The sequence below is a fragment of the Rhinopithecus bieti genome, unplaced genomic scaffold (genome assembly GCF_001698545.2).
Source record: "Rhinopithecus bieti isolate Rb0 unplaced genomic scaffold, ASM169854v2 scaffold_39998, whole genome shotgun sequence".
Taxonomy (NCBI): domain Eukaryota; kingdom Metazoa; phylum Chordata; class Mammalia; order Primates; family Cercopithecidae; genus Rhinopithecus; species Rhinopithecus bieti.
The window spans coordinates 592,111-618,242 of record NW_016816687.1 but is presented as its reverse complement, the minus strand read 5'-3'; the positions used below and the strand labels follow the sequence as shown (position 1 = coordinate 618,242).

General features: G+C 52.1%; 1 protein-coding gene across 1 annotated transcript in view; it reads right to left on the bottom strand.

Annotated features, from left to right (window-relative positions):
• Window positions 1-26,132, bottom strand: part of PEPD (peptidase D) — a 142,214-nt gene that overhangs the window by 100,826 nt on the left and 15,256 nt on the right. Inside the window, exons 4-6 of the mRNA XM_017855047.1 lie at window positions 19,873-19,936; window positions 12,609-12,656; window positions 9,239-9,300 (exon numbers count right to left, since the gene is read on the bottom strand). Coding sequence (XP_017710536.1) covers window positions 9,239-9,300; window positions 12,609-12,656; window positions 19,873-19,936 — 174 coding nt within the window. The remainder of the gene's footprint in view (window positions 1-9,238; window positions 9,301-12,608; window positions 12,657-19,872; window positions 19,937-26,132) is intronic.

Sequence of the window (26,132 nt, the reverse complement as noted above, 5' to 3'; positions counted from 1 at the left end):
AGGAAGGAAGGAAGGAAGGAAGGGAAGGAGGGAGGAGGGAAGGAGGGAAGGAGGGAGGGAAGGAGGGAGGGAGGGAGGGAAGGAGGGAAGGAAGGAAGAGAAAATCTAAACAGACCTTAACAAGAGATCAAATTTCTAATAAAAAAAACTTCTCATAAAGAAAAGCCCAGGACCAATGTCTTCTATGAAATGAATAGCAATTCTATCAAATGTTTAAATAATTTACACCAATTTTCATAAACTCTTACAAGAAAAGGCCCAGGAGCTGTGGCTCATGCCTATAATCCCAGCACCTGGGAGGCAGAGGTGGGAGGATGGCTTGAGGTCAGGAGTTCAAGACCAGCCTGGCCGACACGGCAAAACACCATCTCTACTAAAAATTTAAAAAATTAGCCAAGCATGATGGTGTGCGCCTGTAATCCCAGCTACTTGGGAGGCTGAGGCAGGAGAATCACATGGACCCAGGAGGCGGAGGTGCAGTGAGCTGAGATCCCACCACTGCACTCCAGCCTGGGAGACAGAGCAAGATTCCGTCTCAAAACAAACAAACAAATAACAACAACAACAACAACAACAACAGAAGAGGAGGCAATACTTTTCAACCATTCTACAAGGTCAGTATTACCTTGATGCTAAGTTAGACAAAGACATCTTAAGAAAATAAAACTATACACCCAAATTCCTTGTGAAGAGAGACACAAAAATTTTTCAACAAAACACTAGCAAACAGAATCCAGCAACATATAAAAAGGATATATATACATCATGACCGAGTGGGATTTTTTCCTAGGAATGCAAGATTCCTTCAACATACATAAATAAATCAATGTAACACATCAATCATATTAATAGAACACTTAACAAAACCATATGCTTGTATAAATAGATGGAGAAAAACAATCTGATAAAATCCAACACCTTTTCATAATAAACACTCAATGAACTAGGGAGGGAAGGGAACTTCTTCAACTTGATAAAAAGCATCTACAAAAAATCCCCTCAACTAACATCATAACATACCAAATGGTAAAAGACTAAAAGCTTTCCCCTAAGATGAGGAACAAGGCAAGCATGTCTGCTGTCTCCAAGTCTATTCAACTCTGTACTGCAGGTTCTAGCCAAGGCAAATAGGCAAGACAAGACATGAAAGGCACCTAGATGACCCTGCAATTCTACTTGTAGGTATATACCCAAGGGAACTGAAAGCATATGTTCACACAAGAAGTTTGACATCTATGCTCATAGCAGCATTACTCGGAACAGCCAATAGTTGGAAGCGACCCAGATGTTCACCATCTGATGAATGGATAAACGAAATGTGGGAAGTATCCATAGAAAAATATTTTCAGCCATAAAATAATGTAGTAGTGACAGAATAAGCAAGCAGGGAAATCAGGAAAGATATAGAAGATATAAACAATAAATTAACCAACTTGACGTAATTGACATACACAGGACACTATGACCCATAGCTGCAGAATACATACTTTCTTTAAGTGTATGTGAAACATTTATCATAATGGTCACATGCTGGAAGTTTCAACATATTTTAAAGGGCTGAGATGCAGAGAACGTTCATTAATCACAGAATTAAATGAGAAATCAAAAAATACCCATGATTCAAAGATAAAAATACAATGAAATTAGAAAATAACAATATGAAATATCATAACCTGTGGGAAATTCAGCTAAAGCAGTGCTTACAGGAAAACTCATAGCTCTAAATATACACAGCAGCAAAGAACACTGAAAATCAGTGATCTGAACTTCCATCCTAAGAATGCCCCTTGCAGAAAGCAACGAAATAAAAAGGAAACATCTAAGAAAAATCTACAAAGCCAAAAGCTGTTCTTCGATAAGATGAACATCATTGAAAAGGTGACCCCAGGAGACAAAAGGATCAGGTCAGGGCACATCTCTGACACAAGAGAACCATGTGTGACCCAGAGCTCAAGCTGGAGAACAAGGTAGCCTAGCACAAGCTATAGGCCTCAGCAGAGAAGCCTCGGCAAGACTTCAACTCTCTGGATTCCAAGACCTGCTCCTTAGTCAGGTGTGGTGGCTCACACCTGTAATCCCAACAGTTTGGGAGGCCAAGGCAGAAAGATCACTTGAGCCCAGGAGTTCAAGACCAGCCTGGGCAACACGGCGAAACTTTGACTCTACAAAAAATTTCAGAATTATCTGGGTGTGTTGGCCCACACCTGTAGTCCCAGCTATTCAGGAGGCTGAGGTGGGAAGATCGCTTGAGCCCAGGAGGTTGTGGTTATAGTGATTCATGATTGCACCACTGTACCCCTGCAGCCTGGGCAAGAGTGACACCCTGTCTCTTTAAAGAAAGAAAAAACCAACTGCCCCATCTTAGGGAAGGATACAACATACAAACACATGCAGGGTCGTGACCTCCTGTCCTCCTGCAAGCCAGGGACCCCCCAAGGCTCCGTTAATGGTGTTGAAAACATTGATGCAATGCCATGGTTGTGAGGCCAGCAGCCCTTCTCCTACCTGAGCCAACTGAACAAGGGCAGGGACAGGGGAGAGAAGAGAGAAGGGGTTAACAGCAGACTGAGACGATTCCAGATCTCTGAAGCTTTCAGGATCCTTAACTATACAAACAGGACTATATGATTCAAAGTCAACCTAAATGTTGTGGAATCAAAGCCTTACTTATGAAATATCAAAGAGACCACAGGCAGCCAGTGTGGTTCAGAGTGAAGAACAGGGCAGCAGGTGACATAAATCAAGACTACAAAATAGTCTCTGGCTCCCACTGCACCAAATGCCACTTTGACCTCAGGAAAAGCAGTGGCCAGTATACTCAGTAGACAAACACGCCATCAACGTTTCATTTTACTCAACGTACGTATGCATATACATGTGCACATCCACACAAGCAGCCAAGTGACCCAGCACAGAGTGACTCAGCACGCAGACACAGATGCACACACACAGACACACAGAGAGAGGCATACGCTTGGAAAAGACACACACAGCCATGTGCACAACAGGGTAACGCTCAGACACACATAGATAGACCCCACTGTATATGCACAGACACACACAGACGTAGGCAGGCATGAACAAGAACACATACACACAAACACACACTAAAGCACAAGCTTAGGGGAATGCAGACACAGATATACACACACATACTAAGGCAAATACATACAAAAAGATGCACACCCTGATATACACACATACAGGTGCACACAGACACAGATCAATGTATATACACAGATACACAGACACAAAAATATACTCAGAGAAACACAATCAGACACACATGGAAGAATCCAAAAGACAAGGTTAAGAGGTTGAACCCTGGATAATAAAATTCATATAGTTCTCGTTTTTGCCTCCATGCTGGTTAGCATTATCTACAATGAGCATGTATTAATCGTGTAAAAGTATCAACGAAATCCCATTGGGCCTGTGAGGGTAGGAGTGCCCTGGAAGCACAGTGTAATTTCCTGATAAGCTCTAAATGTGGGCTGGGAGATGAAAGGGCCAAAGCCCCTGTCTTCTTCCCTGGAGTATCTCACCCAAAGATGAGGCAGCCCCTCCACTCTGCTCCCTGCCAAAGGGCTGGGTCAGATTCTCACCTCTTGAGGGTTCCTCCCCTCACCGAGAACTCCATGGGTCACAATTAGAAAGCCAATCCTGGCCGGGCACGGTGGCTCACGCCTGTAATCCTAGCATTTTGGGAAGCTGAAGCGGGTGGATCGCCTGAGGTCAGGAGTTCGAGACCAGCCTGGCCAACATGGTGAAACCCCGTCTCTACTAAAAATACAAAAACTAGCCATATGTGGTGGCACATGCCTGTAATCCCAGCTACTCGAGAGGCTGAGGCAGGAGAATTGTTGGAACCCGGGTAGTGAAGGTTGCAATGAGCCAAGATCGTGTCACTGCACTCCAGCCTGGGCAACAGGGCAAGACTCCGTCTCAAAAAAAAAAAAAAAAAAAAAGGAAGACAATCCTAAATATTAACTTGATATCCAAGTTAACAGTAACCAGAAAACCATGGTCCTCAAACCACAGATTGGTATTTTGCTATAATCGTCAGTTAATAATGGGCCCTTCTACTTTCCTGGGTTTTAAAATTCAGCATCAGGCCCTGCGGCGCGGTGGCTCAAAGCACTGTAATGCCCAGCACTTTGGGAGGCCCCGAGAGGCCCGATCACGAGGTCAGGAGATCGAGACCATCCTGGCTAACAAGGTGAAACCCGCGTCTCTACTAAAAATACATACAAAAAAAACTAGCGGCGCGAGGTGGCCCCGGGCCGCCTGTAGTCCAGCTACTCGGGAGGCTGAGGCCAGGAGAATGGGCATAAACCGGAGGCGGAGCTTGCAGTGAGCTGAGATTCCGCCACTGGGCACTCCAGTCGCGGGCCCGACAGAGCGAGACTCTGCCTCAAAAAAAAAATAATAAATAAATAAATAAAATAAAAAAATAAAAAAAATAAATAAAAATTCACATCTTTGAAATTAATGATTCCCGCATTAACAACTCCGGCAAATTCAGAATTTCATCTTTAACTGCTTGCTTAGACGAAATCAATCTGCTACCAATTGTCTTCAAATGTGCAAGGTGATCTAAGTAAATGCCGAAAGATAAGAAATACACTTAGTCCTGAATAAGTGTATTTCTTACAGCTGATATACAGAAATGTAACAATACCGACCATATTTCTTTCCTCCGGGCCAATCGGCAAGAACAGAAGCCTGCCACTCACGTGCCCACGCCCACGGTACACAGCTCTGTCTGCTCTGGGAGGCGCAAGAGCAAGGACTGCCCTTGTGCAAAAAGGCACCCCCGCTTAAGGCCATGGAAACCTCATGGACAGGCAGGCCCTTCAGCTCAGCGCCACTCGTCGCGCCCTGCCCAATCCCCCAGCAGACCCATCTCCTCCCTTTTTCTTTCATGGTCAGTCTCCCCGTCTCAGGAAAACCTGGCCTAAAGCTACCTCCTAGATGCTCTCAGCAATCTCCTATGTCTGCGACTTTGCTTTCCCAGCCTCAGGACGAAGTGTTTCCAGGGAACGCCGTGGTGCCCTTGGCATCCACAGGAAGAAGTCTCAAGTCTTGGCCGGGCGCGGTGGCCCTCAAGCCTGTAATCCACAGCACTTTGGGAGGCCGAGACGGGGCGGATCACCCAAGGTCAGGAGATGCGAGACATCGGCTGGCTAAATACGGTCGAAACCCCGTCTCTAACTAAAGAATACAAAAAACTATCGCCAGGCGACGAGGCGGGCGCGGCTGTAGTCCAGCCTAACTTGGGAGCGCGGAGGCCCCCAGGAGAATGCGTGAACCTGGAGGACGGAGCTTGCAGTGAGCTGAGATCGAGCCACTGCACTCCCCAGCCTGGGGGCGACAGAGGCCAGACTCCGTCTCAAAAAAAAAAAAAAAAAAAAAAAAAAGAAGTCTCAAAGTCTCTGTTATAGGGTTCCCCCCCCTCCCTACCTCAGCCCCCCACCCCAGCCCCAAACCAACCCCTCATCATGCCCCTGCCAGGACCTGGCAATGAGCACCTGACCCCATGCCCACACCCACCCCTCCTGCCAGAGCCCGCAGCAAGGCCTGCTCTTCCCAAGTCTTCCTCGGGACTGCTCCAATCAAGCCACACACGGAGCTGTGGCCTGGGCCAGACCACAAACTCAAAAGGCCCTACAGACCATCCCGGCCTACGCCCTTCACGCTACCGTCATCACGCGGAGCCACACCACTGGGTGAGCCCAGGGCCTCAGGCCATAGGGGGCTCCCCCGGTCTCTCTGGCAGTATGCATTGCTCACCACCCTCAGCCCTCCTCTGCCCGGTCCCCTCTGTTCCTTGTCCTCTGCTGTCCCCACACCTCGAGACCCTGCATACTCCTACTGCAGGCAGCAGGCGGCCTGGCCCTGATCTGGGGAGGCAGAGGGAGGTTTGAGACCAAGGCTGAACCCAAGTGGGACAGACCCCAGGCCAGACACCCCAAGTAGCCACACCTGGAGGGCCAAACATCCAGCTGGACCAGGGCCCTGAGGGTCTAGGCTGGGAAGACAGTGGGGGCCACTGTCTACCACAAGCTCCTCTTTCCTGCAGGCCAGGGGATAAGGGGAGCTGGGGAGGGGTGTGCCCCTCAGGTCAAACCAAGAGGCCAAACCTGAACTTCTGTTAGAGCAGGAGGTCAATCGAAGCCCAAGGTGCAAGGTGCTGCAGAGACATTTAAAAGGGTCAGAAAGGACAATTTCAGGAACAAGGAGCTTCATTAGAGCAGTGAGAGGCAACTGGGGCGGAAGCAGCTGCGTATTAGAGAGGAGGACGACAGCAAGATTCATCTTGCCTGGGAAACAGGCTATTAATATCCCGGCTAGCAGCTGGAGGTGCACCCGGCAGGCAGGGGAACGCGGTTACTGAGCGGCAGCGGCTCTTGGGGACATGGTCTCTGCCCAGCCCGGCACAGAAGTGCTGGCAGCCTGGGTGAGTGGAAGGCAGGGGGATAAGCTGCACCTGGACCCCAGGAATGCAGACAAGACTGTCCATAGGGAAGCGGCTGGGGGCAGCTGGAGGCAGAGGCTGGGGCCCCATGTCAGGGTTCACGGCATGCAGGGTAGGGGGCACCAGCCAGAGGCTCCTGCCTCAGTGAAGCAGCACTGGTGACAGTGAGGTGGAAGGCCCTGAGGGGAGAGACATGAGTGGATGGCCCCCTGCAGGGAACAAGGAGGGGAAGGAGTAGAACAAGCAGGCCAAAGATGGCCACAAGGGTTCTCACCCGCAGCGCATTGCATCAGCCAAGTCAGAGACTCGGCCAGCAGACTGATGCATGGGTGCGGAAACTGATGCAACAGCACCCAGTGTTGGGGGGTGGGGCAGTGTCTCAGCCCAGCCCCCAGTTGAGGGGCCGGGTGAGCACCCCCCAGCCAGCCCCAGTCTGGCCTGGATCAGAGGTTGGAGAGATACCAGCCTGGTGCCTGGGGAGATGGTGCAAAAGTAAGGCAGTCCCTGGCTCTCCAAAAAGTGTCCCAGTGGTGACAGGGTGGGGTGGGGAGTTTGCAGAGCACAGCCTCCTCTGGGCTTTTGGCAGGGGCCACAGGGACTGGGGGCAACAGGGGACAAAGGCTGGGATGAGAGGTCACACCTAGGAATCCTCCTGGGGGATAGAATGAAGCCTTGGCTTCCTGACACTCACTGACAGTGATGAGGGTTCCCCGGGGCCCCCCAGCCTCCCTCGGGGAACCTCAAGGAGCAGCTGGCAGAGCTCTGCTTCAGGGGTCACATCTGGAGCTTCTGGCTGGGAACCACGCCCACCACACAGCTGTCAGATGTGAGCTCCTGGGGGCTCCGCATTCTCTCCAGAGGAGGAGCAAGCAAAGCTCTCACCGCTGAGATGGCCCATGACTCACTGACATCTGGGAAACTGGGAACGGTGATCCTGGAGCCCACCTGGCTCACCATGCAGATGGGGAGACTGAGGCACAGAGGAGCAATGGGATTTGCTGGGGTTTACTTGTGGGCAACTGTCACTGAGCACCAGCTCTGAGCCAGGTTCCAGGTGAGCATGATCTCCTCCAGTGCCCACCACAAGCCCAGGCAGCAGCAGGTTACATGTGGAGGAGCTGAGGGTCCCTCTGCTGCAGAGACCCAAGCAGAGGACATAGAGAGGTTCCATGGCATGGTCGAGGAAAGGTGTGCAGGACACTGGAGACCCAGCACCAGGTAGTGCTGGGGGGATTCAGGGAGCCCTGGGCCTGGGAAAGACAGCAGCTGGCTGTGCCCGTACCCCCTCTGAGGGCCTGGGAGGCCTGGGGAGAGAGAGCAGCTCTACCTCCATGGCTAGCATTTCAACAAGCTGGGCTAATTGCTGCCAGGTGTGGGAGGTGGGGCCGCGTTGGGGAAACTCCCAGGAGGACATGAGATCTCTGCAGTGAAAAAGCAAACCTACTACCCGCCCCCCGCCCGCCCCATCGCTCTTAGCATAGGGGGAGGGGGGAGGTGATACATATTTATGAGCTCATAAGCCCTCCTAATCACCCCTCCATCACATACAGAGATTCCAGCAGCTTGGGCTCATACACAATTGTAAGGCAGTTCCTCCATCGCTGCCTCGGTCCACCAGAGGACAACAGAGGACATGGGGCCTGCAGGGGATGAATGGCAGGAGAAGGGCTGGGGATCCAGGTGTTGGAGGTGGGGCTGGAAGTTGCCCACTGTCCATGCTCAGCAGTCTCGAGTGCAGGGGCCTTGTCTGCTATAGCATCAGCCAACAATGCAGGCCACAGGCCCCCAGTGCCAGTCACCAGCCAGTCCAGGGAACCACGCAAAGCCATCGGGGAGGGCTCTCCCACCCTCTCCAGGCTCTCCCAGGGGCCGTGGGTGAGGGGTGACAAGCAAGGGAGGGGCTTCTTTCCCTGTGCCCAAGGTCTGTCCTCCTGCCTGGAGAGAAAAGGGGAATCGCTTCCCAAGCAGAGTTTGGAGCTCAGCCTGGCGCTTGGTTAGTTAAGAGTGGGAAGAGGTTAAGGGGATCCTACCTGGGATTAGGGCAGCAGGGGACATGGGGGAGCTGCTGAGAGCCGGGTTGGAAAGGGGTTAATGGCTGGGACTAAGAGAGGTGGCTTGGGCCAGGCGCAGTGTCTCACATCTGTAATCCCAGCACTCTGGGAAGCCGAGGTGGGTGGATGACCTGAGGTCACGAGTTCGAGACTAGCCTGGCCAACATGACAAAACCCCAACTCTACTACAAATACAAAAATTAGCGGATGCCTGTAGTCCCAGCTACTCAGGAGGCTGAGGCAGGAGAATCGCTTCAACTCGGGAGGTGGAGGTTGCCGTGAGCTAAGATCAGGCCACTGCATTCCAGCATGGGTGACAGAGCGAGACGGTGACAGAGTGAGACTCCGTCTCAAAAAAAAAAAAAGGGCAGGGTTGGGCAGCTTGATGCACAGACCACAGGGGCTCACAGCAGATCTCTAGAGGGAAAACAGCACCACCTGTGCCTGCCCCTGCCCTTGCCCCTGCCCAGTGGCCAGGGCTGCCTGAGCACTTTCCTTACGGAGCAAACAGAGATGGGGCACCTTTCCTTCAAGAAAAATCAAGGTGATTTTTGGCATATTATGCTTCTAAACATTTCCTCAAAATGCCCAAACTCCTTAAAAAGAAGTTTACGTAGTTCATGTCTTATTTGTAGACCGGGAAAGACCTGCTGGTGAAGGTGGGAGTGCGGGCGGGTGGGGAAAGAGTCCCTGGGGGCCCAGGACTCACTTGCTGATGCCTTCAAAGGAGGCCTCCCTGCAGACACTGCCGCTGTCCGTGTTGATGCCACGCTACAGAGAGAGAACACAGACATGTCACACGGGGCTGCACGGTACCCCCACAGCCTGCACCCCTAAGACCTCCAGCCAGGCTCACGACAGGTAAGAACAGGATCCCCCGCACCCCAACCAGTCCATCCCCTCCTGCCTTCCCCTGACAAATGAGCCACCCTGCCCCAACACAAGGGCAGCCCTCCTTTGCTACCACTTGCCAAGTGGAGGAAGTGGGGGCCCCCAAACTCTGCAGCGTTCCAGCTACACAGCAAGGCCTTCTCCATGGAGGTCAGAGCACCCTGTTAGAACCAGCCAGGCTGCCCAGGCACAGGCAAGGACCCAGGGCCACTCCCACTACAAATCTGCCCTCCCCAGCCTGGTCCATCTTCCCTTTCCTGCACACACTCCGCACTAACTGTATAATATCCAAGAGTCCTGTCGAATCCAGCCCTTCTGGGGAGGCGTGCAGGACCCGACTCTGGCAGGACTGCTATGAAGCAGATGACATCCCTCTCTTAACTCCAAGGATGGAGTTGGACAGGAGTGGAGACAAAACAAGGGATTTGGAGAAAAATGGGCCCTCTCCAGAGAGGCAAGTCATTTTATTTTATTTTATTTTATTTTTTTTATTTATTTATTTATTTATTTATTTATTTATTTGAGACAGTGTCTTGCTCTGTCGATTTATTTATTTATTTATTTATTTATTTGAGACAGTGTCTTGCTCTGTCGATTTATTTATTTATTTATTTATTTATTTGAGACAGTGTCTTGCTCTGTCGCCCAGGCTGGAGTGTGGTGGCACCATCTCAGCTCACCTCAGCCTCCACCTCCCAAGTTCAAGTGATTCTTCTGCCTCAGCCTTTTGAGTAGCTGGGATTACAGGTGCGCACCACCATGCCCAGCTAATTTTTATATTTTTAGTAGAGACAGGGTTCTGCCATGTTGGCCAGGCTGGTCTCGAACTCTTGACCTCAAGTAATCCGCCCACCTCGGCCTCCCAAAGTGCTGGGATTACAGGCATGAGCCACTATGCCCGGCCTGGGCAAGGCATTTTAAATCACCATTTCTTTACCCAGAACTTCAGCTTGATGTCTAATCGTACATCTAAATTAAACACATTGGATCATCTATGACCGTAATCATCTCACATAAGCTTCCCTTGTAGCCATCAATAGTAAAGCAAAAAAAGGGCTCCAAGTGCTAAAGGAAATAACCAAAAAAATCTATTTCGGTAAATATCAGTTAAGATAAGAGAAAGGCTGGGCACGGTGGCTCATGCCTGTAATCCCAGCACTTTGGGAGGCTGAGGTGGGCAGATCACCTGAGGTTGGGAGTCTGAGACCAGCCTGACCAACATGGCAAAACCCTGTCTCTAACTAAAAATACAAAATTAGCTAGGCGTGGTGGCGCATGCCTGTAAGCCCAGCTACTCGGGAGGCTGAGGCAGGAGAATTGCTTGAACCCGGGAGGCGGAGGTTGTAGTGAGCCAAGATCACTCCACTGCACTCTATCTAGCCTGGGCAACAAGAGCAAAACTCCATGTCTGAAATGCTTGTTCTTCAGTGCCGTAAAGAAATAGCACTTGAACATAAACTTAATTTATCTAGTAAGGCCATTTTCACTTCCTGCAGAAAGGGTACACTTGCCAGCAGTTTTGCCACGAGAGTACACCGAACAAAGGAGACAGGGTCATTTACAACCTGACATGTCCACCCTACTGCTGTGTCCAGTTTCCACTGGCTGGAACGGGACCTCACATTCTGTATTTGTCCTGATTGGCTAGCAACTTAGAACTTTCTAAAAGAGGCAAAGGTAGAGGGGAAGAAAGGAAGGAGGAAGTAACTTGTGGGATGCTGACAAAGGTAAAAATACTTTTAAATAAGGCAGAGGAACAGGCCATGACCTAATGCTTGCTTGGACCAGTATAAGCATGCCAGGGCAAATATTTAGGCTAAATTGTGGGAGCTAAGAAAATAAAGTATATTGATTTATTATGGCTAACAGATATTCAAGAATGTTAGCATGGGTCTTTGAATAAATTTTGCTTTCTATATTCCATCTCAAAAAAAAAAAAAAAAAAAGACAAGAGGGAAGGGTCACTTTGGGAGGAAGAAGGCTTGTGGACATGCCTCTTATATGAAACTCCCAAGCTCAATGAAGTGTAAGAAAGCACACTTCTCTGAGAAATTCCAGAGAATTCTTTGGGAGCATGCTGTGGCCCCCTTGTGGCATCAAGTGCCCCCAAAACCCTGCCAGTGTACCCGGAGCCCACCTTGCACTCCCCACCCTAGCCCAGGCCCTCGGTCAGTCACTGTGCCCCACAGTGACTACCTTGAGGGCAGATGCCAGGGGGTGTGGTTTTCAGATTCCATTAACAGGGGACACAGAGGGTGGGAGTAAACTTTCTTTTTTCCTTTTCAAATTTTTTATTTTTAATTTTCGTGGGTAGATATTAGGTGTATACATTTATGGGGTACATGAGATATCTGATACAGGTACGCAATGTGGAATAATCACATCAGGATACATGCGGTATCCATCTCCTCATGTTACAATCCTTTTATCCTTTCTGTTACAATCCAATTATACTCTTCTGGTTATTTTTAAATATACGATAAATTATTGTTGACTGTAGTCACCCTGTTGTGCTATCAAATACTAGATCTGATTTGTTCTACCTAGCTATATTTTGGTACCCATTAAAACTTTCTACATCCACAGATTCCATGAGCTCAGCCTGACACAAATACATCTTCTAGCTGGGCTTAACCCCAGGAGTGGGTGTGGTGTCTCGTCCACATCCTCATGACAGGACACAGCAGGTCCCAGGGAGACTCAAGGATGGGATCCCATAAACAGTTGGCTATTCAGACAGAGCAGGTGTTGCTACTTATCACCGATAACCATTCCTCTTGGTTTCTTTTTTTCTTTTTTGAGACAGGGTCCTGTCTGTGGCCCAGACTGGAGTGCAGTTGGCGCGATCATACCTCACTGCAGCCTCAAACTCCTGGGCTCAAGCACGTCTCTCGCCTCAGTCTCCCAAGTAGCTGCGACCACAAGCACATGCCACCAGGCCTGGCTAATTTTTTAATTTGTTGTAGAGACAGGGTCTTGCCATGTTGCCCAGGCTGGCCTGGAACTCCTGGCCTCAAGCGATCCTCCCACCTTGGCCTCTCAAGGCATAACAGGCATGAGCCCCTGCACCTGACCCCTCTCAGTTTCTTAATCCTCCCCTATGGTCCCAACCTCTGCAGGACAGGTGGCCCCCTAAAAACCCTCCCCAGAGTCAAGCACTGCCCCACCCCTGGACACCAGCCACTTACCAAAGTGAGGAGGACAGAGGGCTTCTGTGACGTCAGGACACTGGCAATCTAGAAGGTCAGAAAGAAAAACCCACTTTAGAGGCACCACTAAGCCTAATCAAGATGACATGCCACCATTCCTTCATAATGACAGTGCACATTTATCAAGCAGATTCTTAGAACAGGCGACGCGGGTGCTGCCCTCACCCTGCAGGTGAAGAAACCCAGCTTTCCCTGGTTGACGGACTTCTGAAAACCACACAGCCATAGAGGGGCAGGGAGGATAAACCTACATCTGGCTTGCTTCCCACTGCACCGCCCTGCTTCCAGGCACCACACAGATCCCTGGCTCCAAGCAGCCAGCGCCTCCCACCCTTCAAGGCCAGGCCCTCTGCCCATCTGCAAAGTCCCTGCTCAAAGACTCGTCCCCCAGGAACCCTTTAGGCTCCAGCCCTACCAGCCTCTGGTTCCTAGGGCAGGGGCCTCCCTCCCTGCTTCCCATTCAGCCCCTAGACCCAGGGGAGTTGGCCTTCCCCAATCCCATCCTCTGGCCCCCACCCCATAGCCCACTCTCTGTCCCTCCACCATGACCCACTTGGACCTCCTACCACTGCAGGCCATTTACTTCCCAGCCCAAGCCCTTGAACCTGCGTGCCGGGCCAGCTCATCTCTCCACGCCTCTGCTCCAGCTCTTACCTCTCCCTGAATGCCTTCTCCCCATCTTACTGCCTCATCAATTTGCACTCAGGATGGAAGCCCCAGCCCCCTGGGCAGGTTCGTTCACTCCCTCCTCCACTGCCCCACTGACAGTCACCACTCCCCCCAGCAAAGCGCCATGTGCCAACCAGCCTGCCGGGAGCAATTTATTCCTCTCCCAGCCTGTCCTCCTCAGTCTGCCCTGTATCTTGGCTACTGCAGACCCTCTTGTTTCTGAGCACCCCCAGGGCAGAGAAAAGTCTCATCTCCACAGCCTTCGCCTCTCTCCACACCCCTATCCTAACTCTTTACACCCGCAACTCAGCGGGAGAGTGAGAACGTGTTGTTGTTTTAACAGCTTGATTGAGTGATCACTGACGTACTCTACGCTGCCTGTATTTAACACAGACATTTTGATAAGTTTTGACATATGTATACATATACCTTTTTTAATACTGAGATGCCTCCCAAGAAAACCTGGAATGTACTGAAAACTATAAAAAGATAAAATGCACGTACAATCCTATCTCCAGAGACGATTTAGCTTTGCACATAAAAACAGAGATCTGTAATGACATTTGGATCATATGAAATTACATGCTTCACTTATTTCCTGTCATTATATATTCTTCAAATATGCAATTTTTAGCAGTCACTACCGCTGGGGACAGTAAAAGTCCAGTAAGTCACTGATGATGGCCTGTGCCAGTCATCTTACACACAGCATCCCATTTAACCACATGGGGAGACAGCATGGCAAACAAGCAGGTTCTGCAAATGAGAATGGCTTACAGGTTAGAGAACTTGCCTGAGTCAGGTTAAAAAATAATAGCACAGCCCAGATTTGAACCTACGGCTGTAGAATACTCTTTTAGTGGATGCTACTCATTCCTCTACGGGACACTTAAATTATACCTAACACACTTTGGCAGGATGGGACAGGTCAGGAGATCGAGACCATCCTGGCTAACACGGTGAAACCCCGTCTCTACTAAAAACACAAAAAAATTATCTGGGTGTGGTGGCGGGTGCCTGTAGTCCCAGCTACTCAGGAGGCTGAGGCAGGAGAATGGTGTGAACCTGGGAGGCAGAGCTTGCAGTGAGCCAAGATCGCGCCACTGCACTCCAGCCTGGGCAACAGAGCAAGACTCTGTCTCAAAAAAAAAAAAAAAAATTACATCTAGTAATTAGCTATTATAAATAATGCTGTGATGAACATCCTTGCATATAACGATTTCCTTAAAATTAAATGCCAGTCGGCCACGGTGGATCACGCATGTAATCCCAGCACTTTGGGAGGCCAAGGCGGGGGGATCACGAGGTCAGGAGTTCAAGATCAGCCTGGCCAATATGGTGAAACCCCCATCTCTACCACAAATACAAAAATTCGCTGGGCATGGTGGCACGTGCCTATAGTTGCAGCTACTCAGGAGGCTGAGGCAGAAGAATCGCTTGAATCCAGGAGGCGGAGGTTGCAGTGAGCCGAGATCACACCATCGCACTCCAGCCTGCTAGGCAACAGAGTGAGACTCTGTCTCAAAAAAAAAAAAAATTAAATGCCTTTAAAGCTGTTGGGTGAAAAGCCACAGACTTTGTCAAGGTTTGCCATGCTCCCGGCCCAATGATCCTCCAGACATGTATCAACAATCTCCCGGGATCCTCTCTCATGTTACTGAGTGACTGCTTGGAGAATGGCTGTGTCCTTTGGCCTCAGTGTTGCAAAAAAACAGAAGGCTCAGCCGGGTGTGGTGGCTCATGCCTGTAATCCTAGCACTTTGGGAAGGGTGAGGCAGGTGGATCACTTGAGGTCAGGAGTTCGAGACCAGCCTGGCCTACATGTTGAAACCCCGTCTCTATTAAAAATACAAAAAAATTAGCCAGGCTTGGTGGCTGTAATCCCAACTAGTCAGGAGGCTGAGGCAGGAGAATCACTTGAACCCGGTAGGCAGAGGTTTCAGTGAGTCGTGATAGCGCTACTGCACCCCAGCCTGGGGGGCAAGAACAAAACTCAGCATCAAAAAACAAAAACAAAAAAAAAAAAACACACACAAAAGGCTCAGCTGTGTCCCCCCACACCCTCAGCCCCTCCAAAGGAAGGGGAGGCTTATTAAACGGAACAGGGCTGCATGTGCTAGCCCTGGGTGTGTTGTTACGTTGATGTGAAGGGTCTACATTCATCGGCACAGAAGGAGTCTGTCAATTACAGCAGCAGAAGCAGAGAGCCAGGAGGCACTTGGGGATTGTATCTGCTATTGTCTTGGGAGGGAGGAGCAGGATAACAAATGTGTGGGCTGATGGTTTTTCTCCAGGCGAGGACTCTCTGGACGTGCTGGTTAGGAATAATGGAGGAGGGGAGGGCAGCCGTCTCCTTGCAGCACCGTGCTCAGACAATCCAGGCCCGACTCTGAGAGTAGGCTGTGCATCTCCCAGTCCTGGCAGGGCAACATCTTTTATTGATCACAACTGCTTGAGTGGGCCCTGGTTACTTCTGTGGCTGCAAAACCTCTCCCAGCCTGGCAGATCCACCCGCCCTTCCCCACGGAGACCCATTAGTGCTATGCTCTCATCAGCACACCCTGACTCCGTGCCTCAAATATTAAGGGAACACAATGCACTGTGTGTTGCTGGCTCCCGATGTATCCCCGGCACACAAGACAGCACGGCTCTGTCAACTCAAGGCCTCGTTTCCACGGAATGGTGGCCACTGGGTACCTCTCACACCCTGCGCTGTTAAATGGCCCTGCCTTGCTTCATGCCGCAGCCAGCATCGATTTCTCGGGCAGCCCCCGGCCTCTCTGGCAGATGGAGCTGGATGGTCACAGGCAGAATTCATCCGAGCCCTGTGGGTATACCTCCTCCCCCGGGGACAATCAGAGGCTTCCCACGGACACTTCCTGCACTTTCCTAACCAGGGCCCAGACCAGGCCCAAGGGCCGCTTTTCGCAGGGTGATGAGCTGGAGAAAAAAGCTAGATATGCCTTTGCCAGCATTGGGAAAGCCTGCAAGGCTCCAGAGAGCTGGCTCTGCCCTGCAAGCACCGAAGCTCTTGAAAATAAACCTTCTCTCACGGCGTTCTCCTCCAACACTACTGCACACTGGTGGCCTGCACTGCTTCTAAAATTTCAAATTTGTTTCTCAAATGTAAACATCAGGAAACATCACCAACAGTCTGGATGCGTGGCTACTCCTTAACAATCAGGTTCCACGAGCCCTGGGCTGGTGGTCCCAAAGCACAGCGGCCCCTGTTGACCCCATCGCTCCCAATGCCTGTCCTGTGCTGCCGCGGTGTCCTCTTACTGTCCTGCCTGCAGCTGAGTTGGTGACCCTGGGACCTTCTCACATCTGTCTGGCACCATAAAGGAAAGCTAGTGCATGGAACGCATGCTCCACCTGCCAGCTCTCAGCCGCTGATCCCGCCAGCCTTTGCACAGGGCCTTCACGGCAGAGCCTCGGGGCCCCACTCAGGGTTCTGCTGAGTGCCTCCTTCCCAGGGGAACTGCCTTCTCAATAAACTCAGGATCCTCTGTGGGGAGGAGGGAACCTCGGAGCCAGCTGTGCCCCATCAGACACCTGCATGTCATACATGCTATCACGTGACCGGCCATGGTTCAGAGGAGACAAGCGTTGGCTGTGATTTGTCACTGACAGCTGAGGCCACTCCGAGTGAGATGGGGCTGAGCACTGCAGAACCAGCCTGGGGACCCCTACCCTAAATAAAGGGCTTCCTGTCACCTCCCACGATGCAACAGGCCCCAGGTACCTTGAGCAACCTGGGATACCTCCCAGCTCAGGGGGCTCAGTCCAGCAGGTCATACTTTTTGGCAGGATCCCTTCAGAGCTACAGAAAACAAAAGGCACAGGGAGTCCACGTAGCCTCCACAGGAGTGTCCTTCAGCAGCCCTCCTTTCTGAGGGGCAAGGGAGGCCTGGAGGGGAGGCCCCTGGGGTCACATCCCAGCACCACTCCCCTCCAGCTATGGGGTCGTGGACGAGGCCTTTCTCTCTGAGCCTCAGCCTCATCTATGAAAGGGGTGGGGCTACGGCCCCGCACAGTCCCCACCCCGCTGTGTCCCCCCCACAGTGGGAGGGACAAGGAGCTCCAAGAGAGCTGTCAGTGTTACTGGAGCCCATGGGGACTGCCCCGGCATGAAGCACTTGCTCTGCTGTCAACATGAGCCTTGTTCCCAGTAAAAACAGCGGCAGTAACGGTAACATCAACACCAATCTGCAATGGCAGTGGTGGTGACGGGGTGCTGTGGGGTGCCCCTGAACCCTAAAGAGATTCCAGCCTTTGAACTCTACTGAAACCTCAAGGTTCTGCTTTGTACACGAAGATGAAAAGTGAGCCAGTCTCCGTGCTGTCATTCTGTGCTATCATTGACAACTTCCCTGCCCTCTCAAGGCGGCCTCTCTCTTACTTCGCTTACAGACCAGTTCTCCTTCCTCGCCCCCAGAAATCACAGTATACATGGAGCTGAATTTCCCCCCAGTTATAAAGATAAAAATGTCAGACAGTGGCTGGGGAGGCTGTGGCCCAGAGGCAGCTTGGACTCAGCAGCTGAGTCCAAGGTGGAGGCAGGTGCCCGCCCCACCAGGGTCCTTGAGACACTGCCCACCCCAGGCTGTCCCTCCAGGTTTCACATCGAGGAGAGCTGAAGGGTCAAGGTTTCAAAGGGCAACAGTGTTAAGAAGCAGTTTCTGGAGCAAGGAACACATCTGCCAAGGAGAGGGTCAGAAGCAAAATGAGAATGAATGAGTAGGTGCCTCCCGCTCCAGTTTCGAGACATACAAGGTAAGAGCAGATGGACTTGCTGGGGGCATGCAAATAAACATTCAGTCTATTTTAGATCCTGTACTCAAAGGGATCAATACGCTAGGTCACATGTGTATTGACAGAATCTTCAGATGTTAAGAGTCACCCCCAAAAGCTTGGGATTGAAATAGCATAACATAAAGATTCATCAAAAGCCTCCTCTCTCCACAGTCCAACCAGGCAGAAGATGCTGTAGAGACAGGCCCCCATGGCCCTGCAGAGGTGGGCAGTGCCCCTTCACAGAGGCTCTCCTGGGGACCTCTGCCCAGGCACCACCACCCTGCGGTGACTGTTCACTCATGTGGTCACCTCCTGCACCGAACTGTGTCCTGGGCTGTTGAGGTGAGCCCTGGGTCTCAGCCACCTCTGATGCCCTACATGTCCCTGGGACTGGGCAGGGAGAGAGTGCAAGAGGAATGTCTTGGGGAAAAGAACTGGGCGTTCAAGACAAATACAAGACAGTCAAGGGCAGGGTGCACATCAGAACACAGCCTCCATGGTGTCCACAGCTTGTCCTGAGGGCTCAGAGAAGGGGCACCAGTGTGGACCAGAGTCTACAGCAGATACAGGGGCTGGTGCAAGGCCTCAAAAGATGGATAGCAGAAAGACAGAAATGGAAAACATATTCCAGGACAGCAGAACTAGGGGCAGGGTTGGGCACATGGTAGTGGCCTGCCTGGAGTCAAAGAGAGTTGGCCACCTCTGAGCTGGCTGGGCCGGGCTGGACCCACCAAGCTGGGCAGAGACAAACTGGCCTCTCACAGCACTGTGTCCAGCCATGATCCCTAGGAACCTGCCTCTCAACCAGGCTGTGTCCTGCCCAGAGGAAGGGGGAAGCTGCTTGGCCGCCAGAGCTGCCCTGGCCACTTCCACACTGCAGCCCCGGCTCTTAGCATGGGCCACATGCAATCTCTATCTGTGGAAATGTGACTACGGGAGGGCCCTATCCAAAGCCAATGCTGCCGGGTCCAGGTTGGACTCCCAGTGGCAGGCACTGACTTCTGGGTGCTTCGCATTCCACACTGCACTGACCTGCACAGGACGTGGGGTTGTGAGAGCGCCCAGGGCCAGAGCACAGAGGTCTCCTGTGTGCCAGACAGTGGTTTAGTGTCAGGGCCTTTCGTCACGTAGACCACAGGGGCTCCCAGCTGTGCTCTCGCCTCTGTCCCAGCCCTGCCCCACTGGCAGGAAGGACAGCCGGAGTCAAGGAGTCAGGGCAGCCCCTTTCACCTGCCTGGACTTGGTTGGCACAGATTCAAAACCCCAAGAGGACAGTCATATGCCTACCCGGGCCACATGACACCAAATGGACAACCCCACTGAGAAGTGGATTGAAGTCAAGGGACCTCCAATGCTACTCTACAAGCCTTTCACAGCCTCGGGCTTTTCTGACAGCAGCATCTGCAGTCAACCAGGACTCGAGACGCACAAAGGCCTCAGCCTAGCCTCACGGTGACTTAGATCGTGTGCCACCGCTGCAGGCAGGCCCGCCTCTCAGAGACACCTCATGGATCTCAGCGGCCACAACCCAGGTCACCAGACACTTCCACCCACAGAGTCAGGGGCCTTCCCAGGCAAAGCAATGGCTCCACAGAGAAGCCTTACACATGGATTGCTGCCTACTCCTTCCAGATGGCAGCACCCCCAGCGTGGGGGCCGGTGGCCAGGCGGTAGTGTCCCTGACATCCAGCAAGCTTGTGGCAGTGGAAGGAGAGGAACTCCAGGAGTGGAAGGCGTGCTGGAAGCCCTGGGCTGCACAGAGGAGCCAGCTACCCACCTCATCTGCGTACTGGACGTCATCCACTGCATACTTCGCCTTGAAGTGCTCCTTGGAATGGATCCTCAAAGAAAAGCACAAGGAATGCCAGGGTCAGGGCTTGGTAATGGCTCAGCGTGGTCACCTTCCTGCCTGCCAAGCCCAGGCCATGGAGCCCCAGGCCCATCCCCATCACGGCCAGCACCCAGCACCCAGCACCGAACAGGTCTGCTTAGAGGGCAAAGGACATTGGGCCACGGAGTGACGGATGAACCACAGCTGCTTTCCTCAGCAACGCCCGCTCCTCTGTGACCCTAGCCACCTGCAGCCAGCCCCTGCAGACAAAAAGCCCTATCATCCCCTCCACTGCCAGAGACAGTCCCCCAGGGTAGCCAGCCAGTGCACCCCACTCTCTGTGGCATAAAACAATCTGCCTGCCAGGTCTTCATGGAGCATCTTTAAAGGAAAATTTATTTTAAGGTCGGGCACAGTAGCTCACACCTGTAATCCCAGCACTTTGGGAGGCCAAGGCACATTGATTACAAGGTCAGGAGATCAAGACCATCCTGGCTAACACGACGAAACCCCGTCTCTACTAAACATACAAAAAATTAGGGCATGGCGGCGGGCGCCTGTAGTCCCAGCTACTCAGGAGACTGAGACAGGAGAATCGCTTGAACCCGGGAGGTGGAGGTTGCAGGGAGTCAAGATTGCGCCACTGCACTCCAGCCTGAGTGACAGAGCGAGACTCCATCTCAAATAACAATAATAACAATGTTTATTTTATTTTCTAGAGACAGCATCTTGTTCTGTCACCCAGGCTGGAATGCAGTGGCACAATCACAGCTCACTGCAGCCTCAAACTCCTGGGCTCAAGCGATCTTCCTGCCTCAGCCTCCCAAAGTGCTGGGATTACAGGCATTAGGCACTGTGCCCAGCCAAAAATTAACATTTTTAGAAAGTCAATATCAGTATTACTCAATGTGATGAGAAAAACTCAAGCTTACTCATTGCCCCTGAAAAATCTGCCAGTGAGAAGACACAGAATGGACGAGGTTGGGCAGTCCTCGTCCACCTCCTGACGGGCCCTTTGGTCACAGCTGTGCTAGGCAGACCTCCAGCCTGGGTCCAGCAAGCCGCCACCCCCAGGCTCTTGGTCAGCAGATAAGTAAACGTCGTTGTTGGTGACAGAGCTTACGTAAGGGGAAAGGAACACAAACCGCACAGGGGAGACACTGAGAGCCAAGTCCAATGACACACGCACACGGTCCTATGCCATCCCACACCTGGGCCCCACCTCATCACAGGGGCTCTATCCCCAGCCGTGCCCCAGCCCCCCAGCTGTCTGTGACCTCACGGCGTTACAGTCACCAGGCGCCAGATCCCAAATAGGCCCTCCGACAAAAAACAGCAGATGGTTTCCGGATGGCACTTCCTGGGCTGTCAAGGGGTGGTGGTGAGACAGGAGAATAGGGTCGGGAGGCAAGGAACCTAGGGCTCTTTCATGCAGACTTCCTGGAACTAAATCGAAAGGAAAATCCTAACTTTCCACACCTAAGTAACAAAGGACCAGAGGCTGCTCTCTTTGCAAATCCCCCTTTTTTTCTTGAGGCAGATGGGAAATTGAAAGTACCTCTGATAACAAGTGGAGTCTTGGTTTGCACAGAAATGCAACTTTCTAACTTCACTTTAGAAGTTACAGAGGTTTTAGAAGTGAAGTTACAAAGGTTGCTTTCTGCAACCAATCAGACTGATTGCAAGCCACCACTTCATTTACACAAGGTGAGCACCAAGTGGCCAATGGGAAACCTCCTGGGGGTATTTGGACCCGAGAAGATTCTGTCACTAGGCCCTTGAACCTCTGCTCAGCCGGCTCCCACACTATGGAGTGTACTTTCATTTTGAATAAATCTCTTTTCTTCTTTTGTTGCTTCATTCCTTCCTTTCTTTGTGGGTTATGTCCAATTCTTTGTTCAAAATGGCAACAACCTGGACAACTTGCAGTCAAGACCTTCTACCGATAACGGGGAGAGAGGGGCTGCGGAGGACAATGTGCCTGGGGAACCCCACAGAACACGGTGGAGGGAGAGAACCTTGGGACTTGGAGGTGACGACCTTCATGAGTGAGCTCCTGAACTGGTGTCCTAAGTGCCATTCTCAGCCTTTGTGACACTAAGGACCAGCATCACCCCCAGGAAACAGAATCCGCTCCTCTCTCTGAGTCCTCCACCACTTCCCTCCCCACCCAAACCAGGAAGAACCGGCCACAGGGCCCAGGGACGGCTGCAGGGAGCAACAACAAGGAACACCGAGGGCCCAGGAGACTCGCTAGTCTCACTGTGATCAATCAGCTTCTCAGTGCAGCCCACAATGCCCTTTGCTTTCTCTCCCTTTCGGCTTCTCTGAAATGATCACGGGTTATCAAGCTCCTGCTGTTAATTAAATTTGCATGATTCAGTCACATTCACTTGTGCATTTGAGACAGGACTCAAAAGTTAAATGGTCAAGGTCTGACACCTCCATTAGCACGGCCTCGAGCAGTTACTGGGCAGGAACTGATGACGAGCGCCTCGCCTGGACTCCGGAGGCCCCAGACGCAGGGCTTATTGTGCAGCTGGCTCAAGGGAAGCCTGCAGACCCTTTGCTACTGAGCAACCACACTCTCGGCACCGAGTTGACCCCACAACCCGGCACAAAAGCACGTGTCAGAAATACAAAAGGCAGGGCCATCAGCAACACATCAACTCGGACTTTCTGGCTCCATAACAGACACCCTGCGTCCTCAGTTGTTCCCAGCTCTGCCTCTAGCCCCCCTCCCTTCATTGCCTCCAACTGTGACAGGAGTGGAAAGCAACCTCACAGCAGACTGGGGAAGTACAAAGGACATGATTTTGAGGCCAGTGCCCTACAGAGGGGCATCTCAGCCATCAGTGTGGCACCTAACCTTGTCACCTCCACTCCCGTTAGGGGCCTGAAACCTCCCAACTCACCCCAACTGTGCAGAGGGAAGCCACCAGGAAATGCGTTCTGGCCCCTCCTGCCAAAAAGCGCCTCCCGAGCCGGAGGCCTGGTTCTCAACAGGGGAGCCATTCAACAGATAAAACCTGAAAAGCTGCAAAACAGCTTTTCTGGCAACTGTGCATTTCATTCTCTCTTAAAGGGCAGAGATAATTAAGTTTGGATAGTACTTATTTTCATGTTTGGGGCTAATTATAGTAAAACCATTTAAACGTCACCCTAAGGGATATGCGTGCCAGACCTCCACGTCAAACCAGTCACCAAAGGCTTGGCAGCCATGATTTGGTGGGGCCGATGAGAAAAGAAGAGGTGTGGCCACACAAGCCCTGCAAAGCTGGCTGGAGAAGCCCCTGGGGGGCTCTGGACTCCCGCAGACCAGGCTGGCCAGGGCAGGAGGGAGGGCCTGCGCACTGCCCCGTGGGGAGTCTGGGCTCCAGCAATGGTACTTCACGTCAGGCCCCATCGCATGGGAAGTCTGGATAGAAACAACCAGACTGGAGGCCGGGTGCAGTGGCTCACGCCTGTAATCCCAGCACTTTGGAAGGCCGAGGTGGGCGGATCACCTGAGGTCAGGAGTTCAAGACTAGCCTGGCCAACATGGTGAAACCCCATCTCTACTAAAAATACAAAAAAATTAGCCAGGTGTGATGGCTGTAATCCCAGCTACTCAGGAGGCTAAGGCAGAAGAATCGCTTTAACTCAGGAGGTGGAGGTTGCAATGATCTGAGATCGCGCCATTGCACTCCAACCTAGGTGATGAGATCAAAACTTCGTCTCAAAAAAAAAAAAAAGAAATGAGCAGACTGGAGAGGATGGGTCAGCAGAGAAGCTGCTGTCACATCACACACACTCCCCTCAAGTGCCAAGGATAGCTTTGGGAGGAGAGAGGAGAAGTCCTCCTACCCAAAGAGGCTCTCGTCCTCCACAGGGGTCAGCATCCAGGGACCCCAGCTGGGCCCTGGCATGAATGAGAGAGGCCTTTCCCAGTCCCCGGAGTCAGAGCCCGTGGCTGCACACACTGCAGTGACTGCCAGCACCTGTGGGGGCCAAGGGTGGGAAGGAGACATTAAATTAACGCCACACAGTGCAGACACAAGGAGTCCTCTAGAAAATGAAATTTCAAAGAGCAGGTCTTGCCGGCTGGCTGACCACCTGCATGCGGTTAATGAATAAGTAATAGGGCCAAATTACAGCCGTCACCATCCATTTCCTGCGGCCCGGCCTGCCTTCAGCTACTAACAATGCTGCGTCGCCGACTCTCACTCTGCTCACCACAGAAGGCAGCGGCACTTGCTCTGTGGTGGAAGCCGGCAGCCATTCAAGGATGTCATCAGCTGGTCAGTGACAAAAGCAGACCTAGCCACAGTGACGCAGGTGCCTACGCCCAAAGACCACTCCCCGAGCAAGGCCTCCTCACAGGGGCCGCAGAGGGGACAGCGCTGCCCGGGAGGCTGGAGACCAGGTCCAGTGACCAGGCCTGCCCAGGGTCAGCGCCTCAAACCGCCCAGACAGCAGCCGAAGGAGCTCTTCAGCCCCTTCTCAGAGACCTGCACGGCAAAGAGGGGTCCCCACACCCTGCCCATCACGGGGAGCGTGGGAGAGAGGCACCAGAGAGGCTGGGGAAGCCTCGATCCTCCGGACACTTGGTGGGGCAGAGCTGGAAAAACATACAACACACAACACACCCTTATCATGAACACTCTACACACCACACGCACCCACATACAACACAGCACACTCACACCCATCACACCCCCATCACAAGCACCCCACACGCTACTCACACACCCACATCACACCCTACACACCACACGCACCCACACACAACACAGCACACTCACACCCACCACACCCCATCACAAACACCCCACAGCTACTCACACACCCACACACACCCCCATCACAAACACCCTACACACTACACACACACCCTCATCACAAACATCCTACACACCACATGCACCCACACACAACACAGCATACTCACATCCACCACACCCCCATCACAAACACCCTACATACTACACACACACCCACACACCATCACAAACACCCTATACACTACACACACACACATCCTCATCACAAACACCCTACACACCACACGCACCCACACACAACACACTCACACCCACAGCCCATCACAAACACCCTACATACTACACACACACCCACACACCATCACAAACACCCTATACACTACACACACACACATCCTCATCACAAACACCCTACACACCACACGCACCCACACACAACACACTCACACCCACAGCCCATCACAAACACCCTACATACTACACACACACCCCCCATCACAAACACCCTACACACCACACACACCCACACACAACACAGCACACTCACACCCACCACAGCCCATCACAAACACCCTACATACTACACACACACCCCCATCACAAATACCCTACATACTACACACACACACATCCCCATCACAAACACCCTACATACTAAACACACACACACACCCTCATCACAAACACCCTACACACCACACACCTGCACACAACACAGCACACTCACACCCACCACACCCCCATCACAAACACCCTACACACTACTCACACCCACACACACCCACCACACCATCACAAACACCCTACTACACACACACACCCTCATCACAAACACCCTACACACCACATACACCCACGCACAACACAGCACACACATGCCCACATACCCTCCCTCACATGCACCCTACACACCACACACACCCACACACAACACAGCACACACACTCCCATCACAACCTACACATCACACACACACCCCATCACAAACACCCTACACACCACACAAACACAGCACACGCACACCCACATGCACCCCTCCTCATAAACACCCTATACACCACACACCCCATCACAAACACCCTACACACCACACACACCACAAACACAGCAATGCCCCCCCACACACAACATACTCTACATGCATCACACACCTCACACACACCCCCCACACACGTCCTCTCCACATCACATCCATACCTACCCACCCCTCCACATGCACCACACCACACACAGGTATGCACTCCATATGCACACACAGCCCCCCACACATACACCATACATGTGCAAACCCTCCCACCATACCCACATCCATCTCTCACACAAGATGTGGGTATGGCCCTGGGAAGGCTGAGCGCCCCTCCCTGCATACCAGAGCCAGGGACGGAACAGGGTACAAAGTATAAAGGTTCCAGGAGGGCCCCCCGACCTGGTCAAAGTGGCTCC